The sequence below is a fragment of the Equus quagga genome, chromosome 13 (genome assembly GCF_021613505.1).
Source record: "Equus quagga isolate Etosha38 chromosome 13, UCLA_HA_Equagga_1.0, whole genome shotgun sequence".
Taxonomy (NCBI): domain Eukaryota; kingdom Metazoa; phylum Chordata; class Mammalia; order Perissodactyla; family Equidae; genus Equus; species Equus quagga.
In genome coordinates this window covers 67,390,102-67,410,908 of record NC_060279.1, presented here as the reverse complement: position 1 = coordinate 67,410,908, position 20,807 = coordinate 67,390,102, and the positions used below count along the sequence as shown (strand labels likewise).

Genomic DNA, 20,807 nt, shown 5'->3' with positions numbered 1-20,807 from the left:
TATTTCTTAGACAAAAGTAGCACATTCTATGTACTTTCTTTATACTTTGTTTTTCTCACTTAACAACATATCCCAGAAATCACTCCATGGCAAGTAGTTCACAGAGAGCTTCCTCATTCATTTTTTTTTTTATTTTTATTTTTTTCCTTTTTCTCCTCAAAGCCCCCCGGTACATAGTTGTATATTCTTCATTGTGGGTCCTTCTAGTTGTGGCATGTGGGACGCTGCCTCAGCGTGGTTTGATGAGCAGTGCCATGTCCGCACCCAGGATTCGAACCAACGAAACACTGGGCCGCCTGCAGCGAAGCGTGTGAACTTAAACACTCGGCCACGGGGCCAGCCCCCCTCATTCTTTTTCCATCTACCTAATAGTCCTTTGTGTGGATACACATTTTGGTCGACCAATCTCGTATGCATGGCCATTTAAATTTGCAATCCTACATTTGCAATTAAGCAGTGTTACAATAAATAATCTCGTGCATGTATATTTTTGTATGAAACATTGCTAAGTGGAAAAAACATGGTATATAATAACATGCTTAATACAATCTCATTTTGGTTAAAAAACATATAGCTGTATACACATACAAAAAAAGGGAGTCTAACAGGGTATAAATAGAGTGACAACCTTTTGGTGGGTATTCTGTGGGGAGAAAAGATTTTCACATTTTATTTTTTATATTTCTGTAATTGTTAATATTTTTATAATTAATATATAACATTACATACATTTAAAACTTTTTAAAAATTTCTTTTAAATCACTAAATAATTTTAAAAATTGATTTGTCACTGACTTGGAAAACTGACTTAATCTCCCTGCATCTAGGTTTCTTCATCTGTAAAAGAATGACCTTTCCTTATTAGTAGGTCAAATAATATATGGAATACTTTCAAAAGATTATTACAATTTTTTAGATTATCACATTCATTCACTTGACAAAAGTTATATCACATGCAAATTGAAGCACTCCAGAAACTAATATTCACACATTCAGGGAATGAGGACTCTTGGAGTGATCCAGTAATTCTGATTAAAAAGTAGTTAACATACACCTCATGTAAATGAACTATTTTCAGAGTATTAGCATATAATATCTTACCATTAAATCTAGGTTGGACATATATCACTTATCTTTATTTATCACTCAAAAGCCATCCACTGAATGAAGTGATCATGGTAGTGCACACCGGCACATTCTGACAGATGATAGAATTCTCCATCAGGGAAGTCCTTAGGTCATCTTTCGCTGCACCATAGGTCAACTATAATGAGGGTGACAGATTGAGGGTGATGCCCCTACACTCCCCTGCCTGACTTCCTCACTGCCCCACAAGCATCAAAGAGAAGTCAGGCCAAATAAGAGGTTCCAGATGGTGACCTAGAATGAAAACTAGGCTAACATACTTTACAGAAAAGAGGCCTATGGCCCTAAGTCCTCTGGAATCCCACCAGCTGAGTGGTGCAAGGCTCAGCAAGCACTAGGAACTGAACCCAAAGGACCGAGAGTGAGAAGTTCCATCTCTGGGCCTATTATGTGGACCCTCTTCTGACTCACCCTGGTTAATACCTGATGATTTAGGTACCCTGTTGCCATCAAATTAAATCCAACCAAAAGGGACTGTTCAATGCCTGTCCTGCCTGTAGCAGGCATCTTTCCTAGTAAAAGTCAGAGAGAGTGTAGCATCAGGAATTACTTTTACTTCATTCACTCTAGAGCCCCTGCCTCACAAAAGGACGCCTGGGGTCAGCCCCATGGTGGAGTGATTAGGGTTTCCGCTTTAGCAGCCAGGGTTCTCGGGTGTGGATCCCGGCTGCAGGCCTACTCCACTCATCAGCCATGCCGTGAAGGCATCCCATATACAAAGTAGAGGAAAACTGGTGCAGATGATACCTCATGGCTAATCTTCCTCAAGCGAGAAAAGAGAAGGATTGGCAAAGGATGTTAGCTCAGGGTGAATCTTCCTCACAAAAGAAAAAAAATGACACCTGGCCAAATTCGATGACACCATGGGGAGTGAGGCACTGGGCAGGGACCAGGGTGAGGCCAGTGAGGTGCCTTTAGCACCCTGTGAAGGAAGCACTCACTCTCAGCACTGTGCCAGCACAGAGTCAGCCTAGGAGCCATGCGTGCCTCACCCCAGCCCCAGCCCTGCCTGTGTGGCCAAGAATATACAGCCTCTTCCTTCCCTGCCTCTACTTCTGGCATCTCCTCTCTCCACTTCCATGTCTATCAAGTCCTAGTTACTAGAAATTCAGTCTTAATCTACAATTTACAAATAAGGTTACGCTTTATGAAAGTGTGAATTATATGAAAGAGAAACGTTATAGAACCTTTTTGATCATAATTCGAATAATTCAAATCTCACCTCCCCTAATTAAAATTACGTCATGTGTCACATAATTTCGAAGTTGGCTGGCTAAGTAAACCATAAACTGTGCTTGTACTATGATCACATGGCAGTCACTTTAGTTGGCAAATAGAAAAGGCTGCTATCCTTTGTCAGGATTGGTCTTGAATTATCTGTGATTTGAATTATGCAAGCTCTTCAAAAGAGCAACCCTCACATACGCAAGTGTCCTGAATGTCATCACTGGGCCTTGCTACCCTCTCATGATAATTAGCGTGGTCACCAAACCGTTTCATCAGCCACAAGACTAGACTCAACTCTGGGCTTCTGGCTAATCCATCACCTTTCTACCTTGTTATTGTACGGGACCATAGTGTAGATTAGTCTTCCTGTTCTTGGAACAGTTCCTACTTATTCCAGTACTATTTAGCTTATAATTCCCTGTGTCCTTTCCCCCTGATTACACAGATAAGGGGAAATATACAGTCATGTGCCACATAACATTTCAGTCAACAATGAAATGCATATACAATGGTGGTCCCTTAAGATTAGTTCCATATAGCGTAGGTGTGTAGTAGGCTGTCCCATCTAGGTTTGTGCAAGCACTGCAGGGGAGGAAGAATCTATACTTGTAGGCTCTGCTGGCTGGTCTAAGAATTAAATTGACATGAGCCAGATTAACAGGAGAAAAACAAACAAAAGTTTAATTACGAGTATACATGGAAGAAACCCAGGAAAACTGAGTAACTTGCCAAAATGGCGAAAGCCCTCACTTTAAATACCATCTTCAGCAAGAGACAAAAGAAGATATTGGAGGTGGGGAGAGTCAGGGACTTCAAAGGGAAGGAAGGCAATTCACAGGTAGGTGAAAAGGAGCAAATGTCTGCAAAACAAGTGTTTCTTTGGCCACACAGAAACAGAAGAACATAGAGGGAGCCCAACAAACAGGCTTCTCTGGGTTCCTCCCTGTCTACCGCCTAGTTCGTGTTATGCTAAGGTGACAGCTTGCTTCCTCAGACAGGGTTTTTTCAATCTGAACTCTTTTAGGCAGTAAAGCGGGAGGTAACAATAAAAACTTTCTGAGTCTTTTCTTTCTTAAAAATAATCAGCCTAAAATAATCCTCGTGTTAAAGAGACACATTTTGGGTGGCAAATTTTGTTCCCCTTCAGCGCACTCTTAGACATTCGCACATGGATGAAATCGCCTAATGACACATTTCTCTGAATGTATCCCCATCGTTAAGTGACGCAGGACTGTATGTTTAAGCTTCTTAGTCAGAAATATCCTTAACGGAAATTGGTGAAGCTCAGTGGGTCAGACCATATTAAACTACCCAGCAGCTAAACTGAAGTTCTTCCTCCTCTTCATTTAGGAGCCAAGTGTTGCCATTTACTATAATTCAATGAGTGAAAGATACAGCAAATGGCTAGGAAAACTTCCATATCATAAGAATTATAAGATCTGAAACAGATCTGGGATATTCATTGAATCCCCTCAATTTATAGACAGGGAATCTGAAGACACCCAGCAAGCTAAGTGACTTGCCCAGGGTAATACCCTGACCAGTGGCAGAGCCTGGACCAAAACTCAAGTCTGATTTACCAAATCACCAGGCAAACATGGGGTAGGACCAGAAACAGTACTGAGTAAAAGAGTCTGGGGGACAGGCAGACCAGTAAATGGTAGATCACCTGCTTACCTGTTTGGATCCCAGTTTCTTGCTCTAACTGATGGTAGAGTTTGTTTGAATAGTCTGCCATCTTCTGCTCAATGGTCAAGTGCCTGGCAGTGCTTAGGATGCCAGCACAAAACCTCGTAGAGCCAGCAGCCAGCCTGCAGGATGAATGCAAAATGCCATTAAGTAGACTCCATCTGTGACTGCAACAAGTTCAAGGTTCCTCATCATAGCATTGTTTGTAATATCAAGAGATGGAAACAACCTAAATATCCATTGACATGAGACCAATTTCGAATTTTGGGGTTCACCTATACAATCGAAAACTATACAGCCATAAAAAAAGGAATGAGAGAGCTTTTATGCACCAATATGGAACAATCCTAATGAAAAAAGCAAGGTTAGAAACAGTGTTTAAGGTATACTACATCTTGTATAAAAAGGAAAAAAAACCCGAATACCTATATACACATATATACACAGATCAATACATATTTGCTGATATATGTAGAGAGTATCTGGAACAGTACACAAGGACCTTAACTTGCCTCCAGCTAGGCAAACCTGCAGCGAGAGGTCAGGGATGGGCGGGAGACTTTTCCCTGTACACTCCACAATTTCCAACTCTGAATAATGTAAATGTATTGCCTATTCAGAAATAAATACCATTTAAATTGTAAAAATGTTGTCCAATTTGTGGTAGGCAACAGAACATAAAAAGCCTGGAACAGAAAAAGGACATTAAGGTAAAAGAGAAAAAATTCAAATCAAGTGAGAACTTTAGTTAATGATGATCAATACTGGTTCATTAATTGAAATATTAATTCTAATTGTAAGATGTTAATAATATGTGAAACTGGGTCTGAGGTATATGGGAACTCTGTACTATCTTTGCAATTGTTTTGTAAATCTGAAACTGCTCTGGGGTCAGCCTCGGTGGCCTGGTGGTTAAGTTCGGTGTGCTCTGCCTCGGCAGCCTGGGTTTGGTTCCCAGGTGCAGACCTACACCACTTGTCTGTCAGTGGCCATGCTGTGGTGGCAGCTCACATACAAAGAGAGGAAGAGAAGCAGTGCATATTAGCTTAGGTGACTCTTCCTCAGCAAAAAGTAAATAAATAAAACTCTTCCAACATGAGTCAATTAGATGAAAAAGAGGAAGAGAAACAAAGAAGGTAGCCAATTTCATTTCGGCTCATAGAGGGAGCTCCTGAGCCAAGGATTTATCTTGCTGTATGACTCCAACAGAGGACAAGATGGTAAGATGTGCTGTGAAGCTGAAATAAATACATTCTTTAGATACTTGGTTCGTTGGAATCTGCCAACTCTCTAAAAACCAGAAAACGTGTGTTAGGCATGGCAAAACAAAGTGCAGGAGACTTCACCTTCCTGTGATTCTTCTCACGCTCCTTAGCAACACTGATTAGCTACTGGTGAGACAACTACCGAAAGGAGAGGGCATGAGGGAGGCCCATACAATTAGTGCAGCATAGCCCCAAGCCATGTCCAGTTCAATCCTTACCTGCCCTGCTCCAAAAGGACAATATCCTTCCACCCCATCTTAGAGAGGTGATAGGCCACAGATGTGCCCATAATTCCACCACCGCAGATGACCACCTGTGCCTGGGTGGGCAGGGCAACAGAATGAGCCTCAGCAACTGACGCACCACTTCTGGCTGAGGACCACTTCTGCCATCCTCTCCTAATTCTTTGTCTTCGGACCACCGATAGCAACCAGTAAAACATCACGTCTGACAGCAACTGGGAGATGTGCTCTCACTCAGCTAAGAAGGAGATCCCAAGAATTCAAACTGGACAGAAAAAAAAAATACATTTCATTCCATTGTACTCAGTGCATAGGATTAATGAGAAAAGGATGCTATGAAGAACAATAATGGTTCATTCAGCAAATATTTCAGGACATACTAAGTTCCAGACATTTTGCAAGGTGTAGATACAGCATTAAACAAGAATAAGAAGGACTCTGTCTTTATGCAACTTACATTTGGGGGGGGGGGGGTGAGGGTGTGTAAGTGTGCATGTATGGAGCAGGGGCAGCCAATACACAAATAAAACAAGTAACAAGGCTAAGATGGAGTAACTAGGGGAAGATTAAAATACGACAGTCAGGAAAGAAGGTGATATCTGAAGAGACCTGATGGGTGAAAAGGAACCAGCTTTATGAGTGTTCCAGACAAAGGAATGAGCATGTACAAAGGCCCTAAGTGAGAGAGACCTTGATGAGTCCAAGCACAGAAAGGAGGCCAGCATGCCCACAGCATGATGGCAAGGGGCAGATGATCTAAGACAAAGTGGAGAGGCAGGCACAAACCAAGTACACACAGCCCTTGGATGCCATCATGAGGAGTTGGGATTTATTGTAAGTGCAAAGGAAAATACTAAAGCAAGGAATGAAATGATCTCAGATGTTTTTCCAAGATCAGTCTGGCTCCAAGGAGAAGAGTGGACTGTAGAATGAGAAGAAAAGCAGAGATGAGTAGGAAGCTATTGCCATAGTCCAAGGGGGCTATCAGGGTTTAGACAAGCATGGTAGCAGTGGACACAAAGAAATGATTGGATTGTTTTGGAAGCTGAAATGATAGAACTTACTTGCCAAAGAAGTGGATGTTAAAATGGGAAAAAGGGAGATTAATAAGGATGATGGCTAAGTTTCTGGGTTAAGCAACAGGGGCCACTTCCTGTAGTGTGAAGTATTGGAAAAAGGGAAGGAGGCAGGGAAGGAGAATGACCAGAAGGAAGGGTGTGAGGGGTAAGACCGTGTTTGTACAGTGAAATGTTTCACTCTTACATGTTAAGTGCAAGGTAGCCATCAGGCATCCATAGGGAAACACCAAGCAGCAGCTGGATATACAAGCCTGAAACTTGGGGAAGAGGTGTGAGTCATTAGCAGATATACAATATATAAAGCCCTAGCATTTCAAGGCACAAGAAGAACTCAGAGGTTCCCCAGCACTTACAGATTGGGAAGAGAAAGAAAGGACTAGAGACAGGACTGAATGCTATGGCAGACTCACATAGTGTTCAGATAAAGGAAAGTGGGGAGAGAAAAGAGGAGTGGTTAGTAAGACAGAAAGAGCACCAGCCAGAGGCGTCACAGAAGCCAAGAGATGAAACTGTGTCAAGAGTGGTTAACTAAAGAGGGTGCTGAGGGGTGGAGCAAGATGGCCAAGGGTCCACCAGAATTTGACAACACGCAGGTCGTTGGTGTCCTCAACAAAAACATTTTCAGGGGAATGGTAGGGATGAAATACAGATGAGACCAAATTGAAGAGTAAGTGAGATAAGGGGGTGGAGACAGCTCCGTTACATTTTGCTCTGATGGGGAGCAGAAAAACAAGACAGAAGCGAGGGAAGAATGCGGGGTAGAACAAGGTTATTGCTTGCTTTCAAGATGGGAGCTATTAAGAATATTTCACTGGTGGTGGGATGACCCAGTAAAAGGGAAAGAGATGGTGAGAAACAAGAAGCAATAACAAAGAATGAGGTCCTGGGGAAGGAAAGAGAGAAGGAATCTCAGGCCCAAGTGAAGGATGCATGCCTTGTGTTTCCACAGATGATGTGGTGCAGATTTAAGGTACAAGTTGTCTCTTCCCGAAAAGCAGAGGATGATTAGCCATGTTAGGCTTATCACTCATACACACGAGTTCTGGGCTCTAACCACGCACACATTTCTACAGGACAATAAATATCATAAGTTAGAGAAGGAAAAGAGTATAGGCCACAGCCATCAGGGAAGGGATCACACAGAAAGAAGGACATACGCTAAGCCCTGGAAGGGTAAAATTTGGACAAAGAGAGACAGGAAGGACACAAAACAAAGTTACAGAACAAGTCTGACCATCTGTGCTTGTGGATAAAAGTAGGGGACCTGACTTGGAGGCCTCAGTGTCTATGAGTGTTGGGTAGCAGGAACTGAAGTAAGGTGGAGCCAGACCATGGAAGACTCTGTATACTTAGTCTGACTTGGTCCTGTATACCATAATGAATTACTACAGGCTGAATGTGACAAAGGCAGAGTTTTAACAAAAATAACCTAACAGCAAAACAGAGGACTGTTCAAGTTTCAAGAAACTGAAGAAAGATCTGCTGGCAGACTAGGCAGTCATTGAAGTATAAGAAGAAGAGGGCGTAAGGCAAGAGTGGTGGCAGACAAGTGCACATAAGGGCAGCACATGGCTAGTAAACCCACCACCACCTCCACCTCCAGTCTCAGGACCCACAATCAGTTCCACAAGCGGACCAAACCGTCTAAGGCCAAAGTAATGGATGCCCGTTCATCAGGGAGGACTCTCAGAACTGTGACCAATGCAGTCACAGACTGTCCCAAGAGCAACCCCATCCAACTGGGATAATTATTTTGGCCATCTTGAGGTTGCCACCATGCCTTTGTCCTTGGTCCCTGTAGAACTCTGTCTCAAGACAGAAGCTTCTCCACACAGCTAGTCTTCCTGTAGTCTCCATATGACCAATTTCTCTCCCCTGACCCAACCCCTCTCTCTCTGCTTTTCTCCCTCTGAACCTCTCCACTATGCCCTCTAGAACTTCCTTTCCAAAGTTAAACACCCACCTCTTCACTAATGTTCTCTCTACCTTCTGTCTCAATGGAAATGCCGCTCTTCTGAGGGAACTGCCACTGCCACATGGCCAGCCCTGTTCCACTGACCTTGCCATCAAAAGGCAGGGTCGGCATCTTTCTCGCTTCCAAACTACTACCACTTGGTCATGCGTGAAAAACACCCGGTTCCTTTGTGGCTTACACTAGCAGGCACCCCTACCTAGCTCCAGCTACGGCGTGTTAAGCCACAGGCAGATCTCTGTCTACATTTGGGTTCTGAACCATAACTCTGCTCCTCTCCTGATCTTTGACCCCACCTCCTTTCTTCCTTCATTCTAAACACATAACCTGTCTCATCTCATTCCCTGAAACTCTTCTACAAACCTACTTGCATCTGCAACCACCTCTTCCTTCTTTCACAGGGTCAAAAATTAATCCCTCCACAAGAGCCCTGGATCCCACTCCTTCCTTCTCCACCTCCATCAACTGTCCTCCCTCTTTCATGTACCTTCAATGTTCCCCTCCTTCTCCTCAGCACTTTAAGTTCTAAATTATAAAAATTATGGTCTTCACAAAAACTCAAATACAAAAGGAAATTAAGATTTCCCACCACACAAAGATAACCAATACCACTGTTCATATTTTCCCAGAATTTTTTTTTTGGCAGCAATGTCCACTTGTTTGCCACCACTTCCACCTTAAGTCCTTCTTTTCTTATACCTTCATGATTCCACAATCTCCCAGCCAGTTAAACAAAAATTTACTGTCAATGTATTTCATAACTTGTCTTTTTCACTTGACAAGTAATATACAGAAAAGGCTGCTTATGTTATCTATTTTTCACTTTTCCTCCATCCTACCCTTTCCTGAACCAAGAGCAGCCGGACTTCTGCCCAACCACGCCTCTGACACTGATCTCACCAGGAAAGCTAATGTTGCTAATTTCCTAGGATACCTTCTGGGCACCATCTAATTTGACCTCTCCCCTCTCCACAGCAGTTAATACTGCTGATGGCTCCTCCTTCTCACACACCCTTTCCTTGTTTTATTTGACACCTCCTTCCCTGCTCACGTCTTTGCTGGCTTCTCTCTCCCATCCCTTATGTGCTGACGACTCTCATGGCTCTCTGAACCAGCTTCTCTTCTCGTTCCACCATTCTCCAGGATGATTTCATCTACAATGACTGATGGCCTAACCCATAGCCATCCTGAGCTTGACACCTGCATATCTAGCTGAAGAATGGCCATCTCCACTTAGATTCCCATAGGTCAAACTGAGCACAGCCCAAAGGTAAACCCATCTTCCTCAATCTCAAAATCTGCTCCAGTTCCCGTGTCCTCCAGTTACACAGCATACTACAATCCTGGGTGTTATCCTGGATTCATCCCTCTCACTGATCTTTTCCATCCAGTCAATCATCAAGGCGTAACAATTCTACATTCTAAATTTCCCTTAGACTGATCTACTTCTCTCCCGCTCCACGGCCATTACCTGAGTCCAGATCGTCATCCTCTCTCATTCAGATTTCTGCAGAAGCTCCTTAATAGGGCTTCCAGCCTCTAATCTGCACACCATTCTCCCCACACCCCACAACCTTTACACAAGGGCCTGAGCAAGTCTTCTAAAATGAAAATACTATCAAACCCCTTTTTAAAACCCTTCAGTGACTTTCTGATGCTCTCTGGAAAGTCAAACTCCTTAATATGAAGGGCAAGACCCTTCACTATCTGGCTCATATCTTATCTCTGTTCTCATTCCTCTTCATTCTTCTCCTCTCACGCTGTCATCAAACCATAATAAACCACAGGCATACCTCATTCTCTTGAGCTTTGCTGTATTGTGCTTTGCAGATATTGCATTTTTTACAAATTGAAGGTTTGTGGCAACCTTGTGTCAAGCAAGTCTAACGGCACCATTTTTCCAATAGCATTTGCTCCCTTCGTGTCTCTGCGTCACATTTTGGTAATTCTCACAATATTTTGAACTTTTTCCTTATTATTCTATTTGTTATGGTGATCTGTGATCAGTGATCTTTAATGTTACTATTGTAACTGTTTTGGGATGCCATGAACTCTGCCCATATAAAAGAGCAAACTTAATAAGTGTTGTGTGTGCTCTGACTGCTCCACTGCCCGACCCTTCCCCGTCTCTCTCTCTCTCTCTCTCTCTCACCTCGGGCTTCCCTATTCCTTGAGAAACAACAGTGAAATTAGGCCAATTAATAACCCTGCAATGGCCTGTAAATATTCAAGTGAAATGAAGAGTGGTATGTCTCTCACTTTAAATCTTTACTCTCACTTTAAAGCTAGAAATGATTAAGCTTAGTGAGGAAGGCATTTTGAAAGTAGAGATATGCTAAAAGGTAGGCACCGAAAAGCCAACGTGGGAATGCAAAGGAATAGTTCTTGAAGGAAATTACGAGTGCTACTCCAATGAACACACAAATGATAAGAAAGCGAAACAGCCTCATTGCTGATCTGGAGAAAGTCTGAGCAGTCTGGATAGAAGATCAAGCCAGCTACAACATTCCCTTAAGCCACAGTCTAATCCAGAGCAAGGCCCCAACTCTCTTCAGTTCTATGAAGGCTGAGAGAGGTGAGGAAGCTGCAGAAGAAAAGTTTGAAGCTGGCAGAGGATGATTCATGAGGTCTAAGGAAAGAAGCCGTCTCCCGACACAGACGTGCAGGTGAAGGAGCGGGTGCTGGTGGAGAAGCTGCAGCGAGTTATCCAGAAGATCCAGCTAAGATAATTAATGGAGGAGGCCACACCAAACAGCAGATTTTCAATGTAGACGAAACAGCCGTACACTGAAGAAACTCCATCTAGGACTTTCACAGCTACAGAGGAGAAGTCACTGCCTGGCTTCAAAGGACAGGCTCACTCTCTTGTTAGGGGCTAATGCAGCTGATGACTTCAAGTTGAAGCTGAAGCTCATTTACCACTCCAAAAATTCTAGGGCCCTCAAGAATTATACTAAATCTACTCTGCTCGTGCTTTATAAATGGAACAACAATGTCTGAACGAGACATTTGTTTACAAAATGGTTTGTTGAATTTTTTTTTTTTAAAGATTTTATTTTTCTCCTTTTTCTCCCCAAAGCTCCCCAGTACATAGTTGTATATTTCGTTGTGGGTCCTTCTAGTTGTGGCATGTGGGATGCTGCCTCAGCGTGGTCTGATAAGCAGTGCCATGTCCGCGCCCAGGATTCAAACCAACGAAACACTGGGCCACCTGCAGCAGAGCGCGTGAACTTAACCACTCGGCCACGGGGCTGGCCCCGGTTTGTTGAATATTTTAAAGCCACTGTTGAGACCTACTGCTCAGAGAAAGAGTCCTTTCAAAGTTTTACTGCTCACTGACAATGCATCTGGTCACCCAAGAGCTCTGATGGAGGTGTGCAATGAGATTAATGCTGTTTTCAGCCTGCTAACACAACAGCCATCCTGCAGACTACAGATCAAGGAGTAATTTTGATTTTCAAGTCGTCTTATTTAAAAGATACATTTTGTAAGGCTACAGCTGCCATAGATAGTGATTCCTTTGATGGATCTGGGCAAAGGAAACGGAAAACCTTCTGGAAAGGATTCACCATTCTAGATGTCATTCAGAACATTCACGATTAACCACTCGGCCGTGGGACCGGGCCCAAAGTTCCACGCTCTCTGCCTCGGCGACCCAAGTTCATGGGTTCAGATCCTGGGTATGGGCCTACTCCACTCACCAGCCATGCTGTGGTGGTGTCCCACATACAAATAACAGAGGAGGATTGGCACAGATGTTAGCTCAGGGCTAATCTTCCTCAAGCGAAAAAAGAGGAGGATTGGCAACGGTTGTTGGCTCAAGGTGAATCTTCCCCAGCAAAAAAATATTTTTTTAAAAAAAGACAACATTCATGATTCATGGGAAGAGGTCAAAATATCAGCATTAACAGGAGTTTGGAAGAAGTGGATTCCAACCCTCATGGATGACTTCTAGGGGTTCAAGACTCCAGTGAAGGAAGTAACTGCGTGGTAGAAACACCAAGAGAACTAGAATTAGAAGTGGAGCCTAAAGATTTAACTGAATCGCTGCAATCTTATGTTAAAACTTTAGCAGATGAGGAGTTACTTTTTCCCCTTTTTTTGTGAGGAAGATTGGCCCTGAGCTAACATCTGTTGTCAATCTACCTCTTTTTTGCTTGAGGAAGATTGTAGGTGAGCTAACATCTGTGCCAATCTTCCTCTATTTTATGTGGGATGCCACAAGAGCATGGCTTGACAAGTGGTGCTAGGCCCTTACCCAGGGTCTGGACCTGCAAACCCCGGGCACTGAAGCAGAGCAGGTAAACTGAACTACGCTGGCTCCAAGTAGTCCTTACGGAAAGAAAGTGAGCAAAGAAAGTGATTTTTTGAAATAGAATCTACTCCTGGTGAAGATGCTGGGAAGATTGCTGAAAACCAACAAAGAATTTAGAATACTACATAAATACTTCTTAAGTAGTTGGGGGGGTGAGTCTAATTTTGAAAATGCTATCAAACAGCATCGCGGGCTACAGAGAAACTGACGTGAAAGGAAGGGTCAATCGATGAGGCAAACTTCACTGTCACCTTACTTTAAGAAACTGCCACAGCCTCCCCAACCTTCAAAAAGCACCACCCTCATCAGTCAGCAGCCATCAACATGGAGGCAAGACCCTCCACCAGCAAAAAGACTGCAACTCACTGAAGGCTCACATGATAGATAGCATTTTTTAACAATAAAGTCTTTTTTAACTGAGGTATGTTTTTTTGACACAATGCTATTGCACACTTAACAGACTACAGTATAGTGGAAATATAACTTTCATGTGCACTGGAAAACCAACACACTAGTGTGACTGGCTTTACTGCAGTGGTCTGGAATCGAACCCGCAACATCTCCGAGATATGCCTGGACTTGTAACTCCTCACACGTGTCGGGCATAAACTCTTCCTTTCACCTCCAGCATCTGTGCATACTGCTCCTAACTGGCATAGGTCCTGCCAGCCCTCTCCCCAAATAGAGATAATCCCCTCAGCTCTCAGCCTGCCTAGGCAACAGCCTCTCCCACCCCCTCGTCCCCAACACCACGTTAGGCGACTCGTCCTCGTTCTCCCATAACATCCTGCAGTCCTCCCAGCACAGAGCTTACCACTCTGGGTTAACGGCCTGTTTGCCACCCACGGAAGCAACGCGGCAACCCACTTGAGAACACGGCCTTGAGAGGCAGACAGATCTGGGTTTGAAAATCTCCCCTACCGCTCATTAGCTGTGTGACTTTGAGCAAGTTATTCAACCTGTGCTTCAGGTTCCTCATCGAAAACAAGGGCTAGGAAAATACCTCCCATTTCGACTACAAAGACTAAATCAGACAATGCAGGAAAAACAGGGCAGTTGATACCTAAGAAACACCCAGGAAGTGGGAGTTTTTCAGTCCCCATTATAAAGCAGCTCTCTGAAACAAGGACCAATGATAACTTGATCGTGGTTTTCCCAGCATTCAGTGTAGGAATATGAAACAGGAAATAATAAGTTAATGAATGAATGAGAAGACAGAACAAAGGAGATGGGAAAACATTCAATGACGATTCTGAGATCCAAGGCAGGGCTCCCCGATTTGAGGGGATATCTAGATAACCTGAAAGAATTTTCAAAAAGAAAAAGGTACTATTGATAGGTAGTTACAACGTGCCAGATGCTACTTTATGTGTACAACCGATTTAATCCTCACAGCCCTGTAAGGTAGATATCATAATTTCTATTCTCCACTTGAGAAAACTGAGGCACAGAGAAGGGAAGTCCCATGATACCGGTTAAAGGCAGAGCCAGGACACAAACCCTGCCAGCCCAGCACTAGAGTCTGTCATTTAATCATTACTCCACGCTGTCTTTAAAATAAGACCAGATGAATAAAGAAACAGTGGCTGTGAGGACAGAACCACAAGGCACACCCCCCAGCAGGCAGAAGAAACATACTAACAGATGAGTTTCAAGATGGAATACACAATGCTTAAAGCCCAGGGTGATAAGAACCAAGAAAAGGATTTCTGACCTTGTACTCATCATGACCTTCAAAAGAGTGAGTGAAGTGATGGGGGGGTTGGGGGGGGGGGGGAAGGAATTAAAGTGGATGCAAACACCCAAGGAAAGGAAGGCACCAGAGTCTGTTCAGTAGGTGTGGCAGCAAAACCAAAGCAAAGCTTGATTGCAAAGGAGGTAAAGCTGGGAGAGAAGAAAATGAAGATGTCAAAGACAAAGAAACAAGACACCGTTACCGAGTTTAAATGAAATTACATTTAACAAAATCAAATGTATGATATTCTCTGCTGAGAAGAATAATTTCTGCTAAACCACCTTAATACTGGGGCTGGTTATGCTCAGATGTGCTTACACCAGCAAGAGCAAGACGACAGCTCTCACTCCCTCTGCGTTGTTCCTCCGTCTGCTCACAGCGGTGTGTACAAAAGGGCTGCTGGTCACGAGGAAGACACATGAGTATGGACGGATTAACACATTTCCCGCACCTGCCTCAGCATAAGAGCCACCTGGGACACTTGTTTAAAAAACACCACCACATTCCCAGGCTCCACCTCTGGGGATTCTGATCCTGCTGCTGGTCCAGGGTGCTGTATTTTTCAACAAGTGTACCAAATGATAAGGCAAGTTTAAGACATTAATACAAATCCCTAGCAGCGAAAGGAGCACCCTGACCCGCCCACCCCACCCCGCGAACATCCCCGTACACACGCTTCCATGCAAGGGCGAAATGGACCTGAAGATTCCCGAATCAAATGAGTGACATTCACTCAGGCCCAAGGGGTCAAACAGTGAAGAAAGCGCACGGCCCTGGCTTAGACTTCCCCCGGTCACCTAACTGCCTTTTTCTGCAGCCGTCTCACTAGTTAGTGAAGCGCAAGCGGACCACACGCTTCCAGGCGGGAAAACGATTCCGCCCGCAGAGAAGGCAGTCCGAGCTGCAGGGAGCCTCACCGGCGCTGCGGGGGTGTGCAAGCCCGAAGCGGGGAGCCAGCGGCGAGGTCACCCCAGGCGCCCTGGGCTTCCGAGCCCGGCTGCGGACGCCTGGAGGAGCCGGGGCGAGGCAGCCGGGCTCCGGTCCCCGAGGCCCCGACCACCTCCGGCCGACGGGGCACAGCCGCAGAGGCGGAGGGGGATCAGGCGGACCCCTCTCGGCCCGGGCGGGCAGAGTCCTGGCGCCAGGAGGCGCCTTCCCGAGAGGACGAGGCAGAAGTGACGGGAAACCAGGGACGGCCGAGACCACCCTGAGCGAGACCAAAGCGGAACGAAGGGACGCTGGGGGTCCCGGCGCGCTAAGGCCCGCGCGGCCCCGCAGCTGTCTCTTTACCTCATGGGCCCTCACGGGCTCCGCGCTCGGTAACACTCGGCGGAAGCGGCGCTGCAACCACAACAGTTGGCTGGGAACCCGGGCGCCGGAACGGGGACAGGGAATGGGAAGGGGGCCGGGCCGGAGAGATGAAAAAGTTCCGGGGAAGCGGGAGACCGCGGCGACGACCTTCCGCGCTTTACGGCCCCGCAGCAAGGGTACGCCAGCGCGTGAACCCACTCGCGCACGCGCGCTCCATGACGTCATGGGGGAGGCTCCGCCCCGGACACGTGGGACTTGTTTGGGTCTCGCCAGGCCCCGCCTCCACAGCCGCTTTGCGTCCGCGGGGTTGGAGGCGAGCTGCGGGTGTCGTCTTTCGGTGTCACTTTCGAACTGGGGTTTCGGACCGTGTTGATTTGTGCAAGTGGAAACGGGATGTCGCGGGTGCGCGGCAGGCCCCGCTGGAAAGTGGGGAGCGCGGGCCTTTTCTCTACCCTTGAGGCGCCTGGCCAGGTCTGGCCACACGTGGGTCCGCAGCCCAAAGACGCTCTAGCCAGGGCATTCAAAGGCTTCTGGGACTGACAGTCCCTTGTTTCTTGGAAGTCCCTCGTACCAAGCGGATCGGAAATGCGATCTGCTGGCCTGGCTCGAGCTGGGAGGCAGGATTAGAGGACCTGAGTTCCTGGCCAGATCTTACTCCTTGCACCTTGCCAGCTTGTCTGGACCCAGAGGAAGAGGAGTCATTCACTCCACCTTCTGAGAATCTCCCATCTACCCCTCCCTATTTTCTTTCCTTTACGGAACTCAGCACTATCTAAAGTATGTGTTTGTTGACTGCCTTTCCCACTAGTTGCAAACCCTGCCCTCTCACGACAGAACCTAAATCTTACTCTCAGCACTTCGATAGTGCTTGGCACATCGTCCAGTAGATATTTCTTTGAATGGATAGCGTTCTAATGATACAGCCCGTCACTGCGTGTTGGGCCACACTCTGCAGTTCCCGTTCTTTGGATGCAAGCCCATCTCACCGCACACACCAGTCTTATTTGATCAATGGCCTCTTGTGGCCAGGCACTGTGCAGGTTGGTAGGATTCGGCAGAAAAGAGGGCCTCTGCCATTAGGGAATGGCAGTAAAGCTCCTGGGCCCCGGGTGTCACCATGCCAGCCCACAACCTGCATAGCTCATACCCCATGGACTCACCGCTTAACTCAAACAAGACAGCCCAGGTGAGGTCTGGCTGCCTGAGAACAGAAACTCTGCCTCTTGCTACTCTGATGCATGAAAGTTGAAGGGATCCTGTGCTTCTGGGCCAGATAACTACTTAAATATTTTAGCTAAGGGCTTAGAGCTTGGGCTCACCTACCTGCCCCGAAACAAGAGGGATCAGACTTAACAGGTCTGAGGTATATCCTTGGGGAAGCCTTTCCTGATGCCCAGAAGTGGCACTTTCCAAGAAAAACTTCACAGGTTTTCTTGATGAGCCATCTGGCCTGTGCCATGTCCAGGCACGTAAATTTGGGAGAAGCCTAGTCATCGGTAGGAAATGGTGGGTAAAATGAAGTGATGTTTATTGTGTTCTGTTTACAGGCAGTAAGCAGTGAACAAGCTGTGTAGGTCACTCTCTGCTTCCCTCACCAGTCACCATGTTTGGCCTCCACTTTCAAATGCGAAGTCCTGAGGCTCCTGTCATCGTCAGTGTTGAGTCTTACACGTTGCAGGCTCTCAGAACCACCAAAGCACTAGTTTTCAAGAGGATTGAGTGTTTTTATGTTTTTGGCTTTGCTTTTCCCATAAAGCATCAGAGGTATTCCTGTGTGATGCTTGACCTCACAGAGCAGAGCATCCAACAGAGAATGACACATTTCTTCGTGGGCCACTGTCTCATTCTATTAGATGCATTTAGTTTTATCCTTTGCCAACCTCCCTCTGCCTTCTCATTTTTGTCTCTCAAGGACAGAAAGTCTAAGAGGTGGGGAGGATATTTTTAGCATCTGCCTGGAAAGATCTATGCCAGGATTCCCTTTGCACACCAGCAACTAGAGCTCGGAGCACCTCTTTTCTCCACGCCAGCTTCTAGTGCCTTCCACTCCAGAATGTCACATGGTGGGTGTAGAGAGGGAAGGAGGAAAAGTAGAGGGTTCCCACCCACCCGCATAGCCCCTCCTTCCCCAGACAGATGGTGTGCTGCAGAAAGCTGCTGCAGCTTGTTTCAGTGAAGGGTTTTCTAGCAGCACAGTTAACACTTTCCTCTCTGGTCAGCTCTTGGGACGTATGAAAATGCATAGTAAGAACCTGGCACTTGACATGTCACTCATGTACCTGTGAGCCATGTTTGTGTGGAAAATAGGGCTGTGTGTGCATTCTTGCTCACCACTGTGGGGAGAGAAGAGCATCAGCTGAGAGAAGCAGCCAGTGTCCTCACTACGCCAACTTCCATCCACAGACCACCGTGTATTTACACAGTGACACATCTGCTGTGGACTCAGTGCTGTGCTGGGTGAATGGAGCTATTACACAGAGTCCGAGTAAGACGGGGCAATGTGACAACTTGCTAGAGTACCGGGCACTGTGCCGAGTGCCCTGTGCTTCCCAGGAAACTTCCCCAAAGCTGTGTGAGAGAGATGAGAGTGTCCCCACTCCACCTGAGGAAAGTGAGGCTTAGAGAAGTACTTTCTCGAGGTGCAGACCGTGAAATCCAGGACTGACATCCAGTCTTCCACAGGTGAAACAGTGAACTATTCCAGGAAGTGCTAAGGAATGTGGTAGAGACCGCAGGTGGTGCTGTAGAGTCACCTGGGGAAATCTAAGCCAATTCTCTCCGAATGAATTGGATCAACAGGCTGGAAGACAGATCAGCACTTCTGAAGAGCTTTCCAGGAACTCCTCTTGTATCTAGAAGCCACTGGATGCCAACTCTTTAAGAGTCGGGAGGAGAAATGGTAGTTATTGAAATCTTTGTGGAAGAGGGAGGACTTTAGCTGGTTCTTAGAGGAAGCGCTTTATCAAGACAAGGTTTTTTCTACTACATCATCCCTTTAATCTTTCTGGCAATCTTCTGAGTATGTTTTTAGTGGATGAGATAGACTCGGAGGTAACATGACTTTACCAAGATCACACAGCTAGTGGGAAGATCAGGAAATGGAGCCGAGGTTGTATATCTGAATGCAAGGATCTTTGCAGTACACCAGAGGACAGGTGGCCAGGAGGGCATTTGAGGCTGGGTGACCTAATGACTGGAGACACAGAGAGACAGGAGCAAACAACTTGACAGTAAGGAGCTCCACTAGCTGTGGTAGATTGGATATTGTTTTCAATTCCTTATTCCCTTTGTCTGTGACGTTGCAGTGCATGGAGTATATTTCTCTTCCCACTGATGTCAGTTCACTTCCGCCATCCACATGACTTTTTTTTAAATTTTTTTTTTGAGGAAGATTATCCCTGAGCTAACGTTTGCTGCCAATGCTCCTCTTTTTGCTGAGGAAGACCAACCCTGAGCTAACATCTGTGCCCATCTTCCTCTACTTTGTACGTCGGACGCCTACCACAGTATGGCTTGCCAAGCGGTGCCATGTCCACACCCGGGATCTGAACTGGTGAACCCCGGGCTGCCTAAGCGGAACGTTCAAACTTAACCGCTGTGTATCTGGACGGCCCCCACATGACTTTTTGTAAGGTGAGCAGATGCCATAGTGTGCAAGTCTGGAACTAGGCTTTAAGAGGTATCATGCATTTTCATTAGCTCTTGGAGACTCTTGCCATTCATTGTAAGATCGTGCCCTGAGTAGCTATTGGACCATGGAGGATGAGAGACGCGTGAAACAGACCCAAACTGTGCCTGAAGCCAAACCACACTGACCCACCCCCTGAGGGAGGGCTGCCCAGCCAAACTGCAGTGACAGGCAGGCTCAGGAGCATGAGTCTAAATGCTTGTCGTACGGAGCCTGTTTTGGGCTGATTTGTTATTCAGCCTTTTTGCAGCTCTAATAAAGGGTCTCTGATAGTGTAGTTATATAGGAGTGATGAAATCAGGGCCTGCAGCTCCTTAAGGAAATCTTCACTCACTGCAACCTTGGAAGTCAGTGGTCTTTATTCTGCTTATCCAAGTACTTTTTGAGCAGCTACATGTGGAAATCCCACAGGCCAACATGTCAAGAACCATCACATCATCTTGTCTTCCAAATCTGCCCCTTTTCTTCCCAGTTTCCTGAATAGCCAACCAAGCCAGAAACCTGGGAATCATCTCGGCGCCCCACTCGCTTCTCCCTGCACCTTCAGGGCATCACCAGCCCAACAGCCTCTGAATCCTCAATAGCTCTTGTCTCTTCTGACCTCTGTCTCCCCACCACCGCTGCTGGAGTTCAGAGTTAGCCTCGCCTACCTCGATGATAATCTCTTAAGTGATTTTCCTGCTTCTCAGTCACCCTGTCCTCACTCTGCCAGGTTATCTTTCTGAAGCAACCAGGTCATTTTACTCACTGGCTTAACACCCTCCCGTGACTCTCCCTTCCTCAGGAGACGAAGTTCAGAGTCCTTAGCAGGGCAGACAACAGTCTTCATGGGGGGACTGGCAGAGGTGTTCCGAGCCCCACGCTGTGTGCGATGCTGGGGCCGGAATCCTGGTTCATTCTCCCCCTGTGTGCAGCTCTATCTTGTCTTGCACCCTGCTCTCAAGTCACACTGAGGTCTTTCCTTATCCGTCTTTTGTTCACTAACATTGCCTTCCTGGCCCCTGGCCCCCCGTGCTTATGGGAGTGTTCTGAATTTAGAATCTAATGACCCCCCACACCCCGTCCAGTCAGCCTTGCAGACCCCTCCGGACTTTCGGAAACTCAGCCCAAGATCCCACCATCTCCTGGGTGAAGCCTT

General features: G+C 46.2%; 1 protein-coding gene across 6 annotated transcripts in view; it reads right to left on the bottom strand.

Moving 5' to 3' along the window:
- The window catches only part of PDPR (pyruvate dehydrogenase phosphatase regulatory subunit), a 46,611-nt gene extending 30,457 nt beyond the window's left edge, over nucleotides 1-16,154 (bottom strand). Inside the window, exons 1-5 of one of the 6 annotated variants that reach the window (XM_046680769.1) lie at nucleotides 15,961-16,154; nucleotides 14,989-15,069; nucleotides 6,833-6,905; nucleotides 5,546-5,834; nucleotides 4,051-4,184 (exon numbers count right to left, since the gene is read on the bottom strand). In XM_046680769.1, coding sequence (XP_046536725.1) covers nucleotides 4,051-4,184; nucleotides 5,546-5,769 — 358 coding nt within the window. In that variant the 5' untranslated portion in view covers nucleotides 5,770-5,834; nucleotides 6,833-6,905; nucleotides 14,989-15,069; nucleotides 15,961-16,154. The remainder of the gene's footprint in view (nucleotides 1-4,050; nucleotides 4,185-5,545; nucleotides 5,835-6,832; nucleotides 6,906-14,988; nucleotides 15,070-15,960) is intronic. The other 5 variants (XM_046680770.1, XM_046680772.1, XM_046680771.1 and 2 more) reach the window with 5 other exon arrangements.
- Between the last annotated feature and the right edge of the window lie 4,653 nt (nucleotides 16,155-20,807).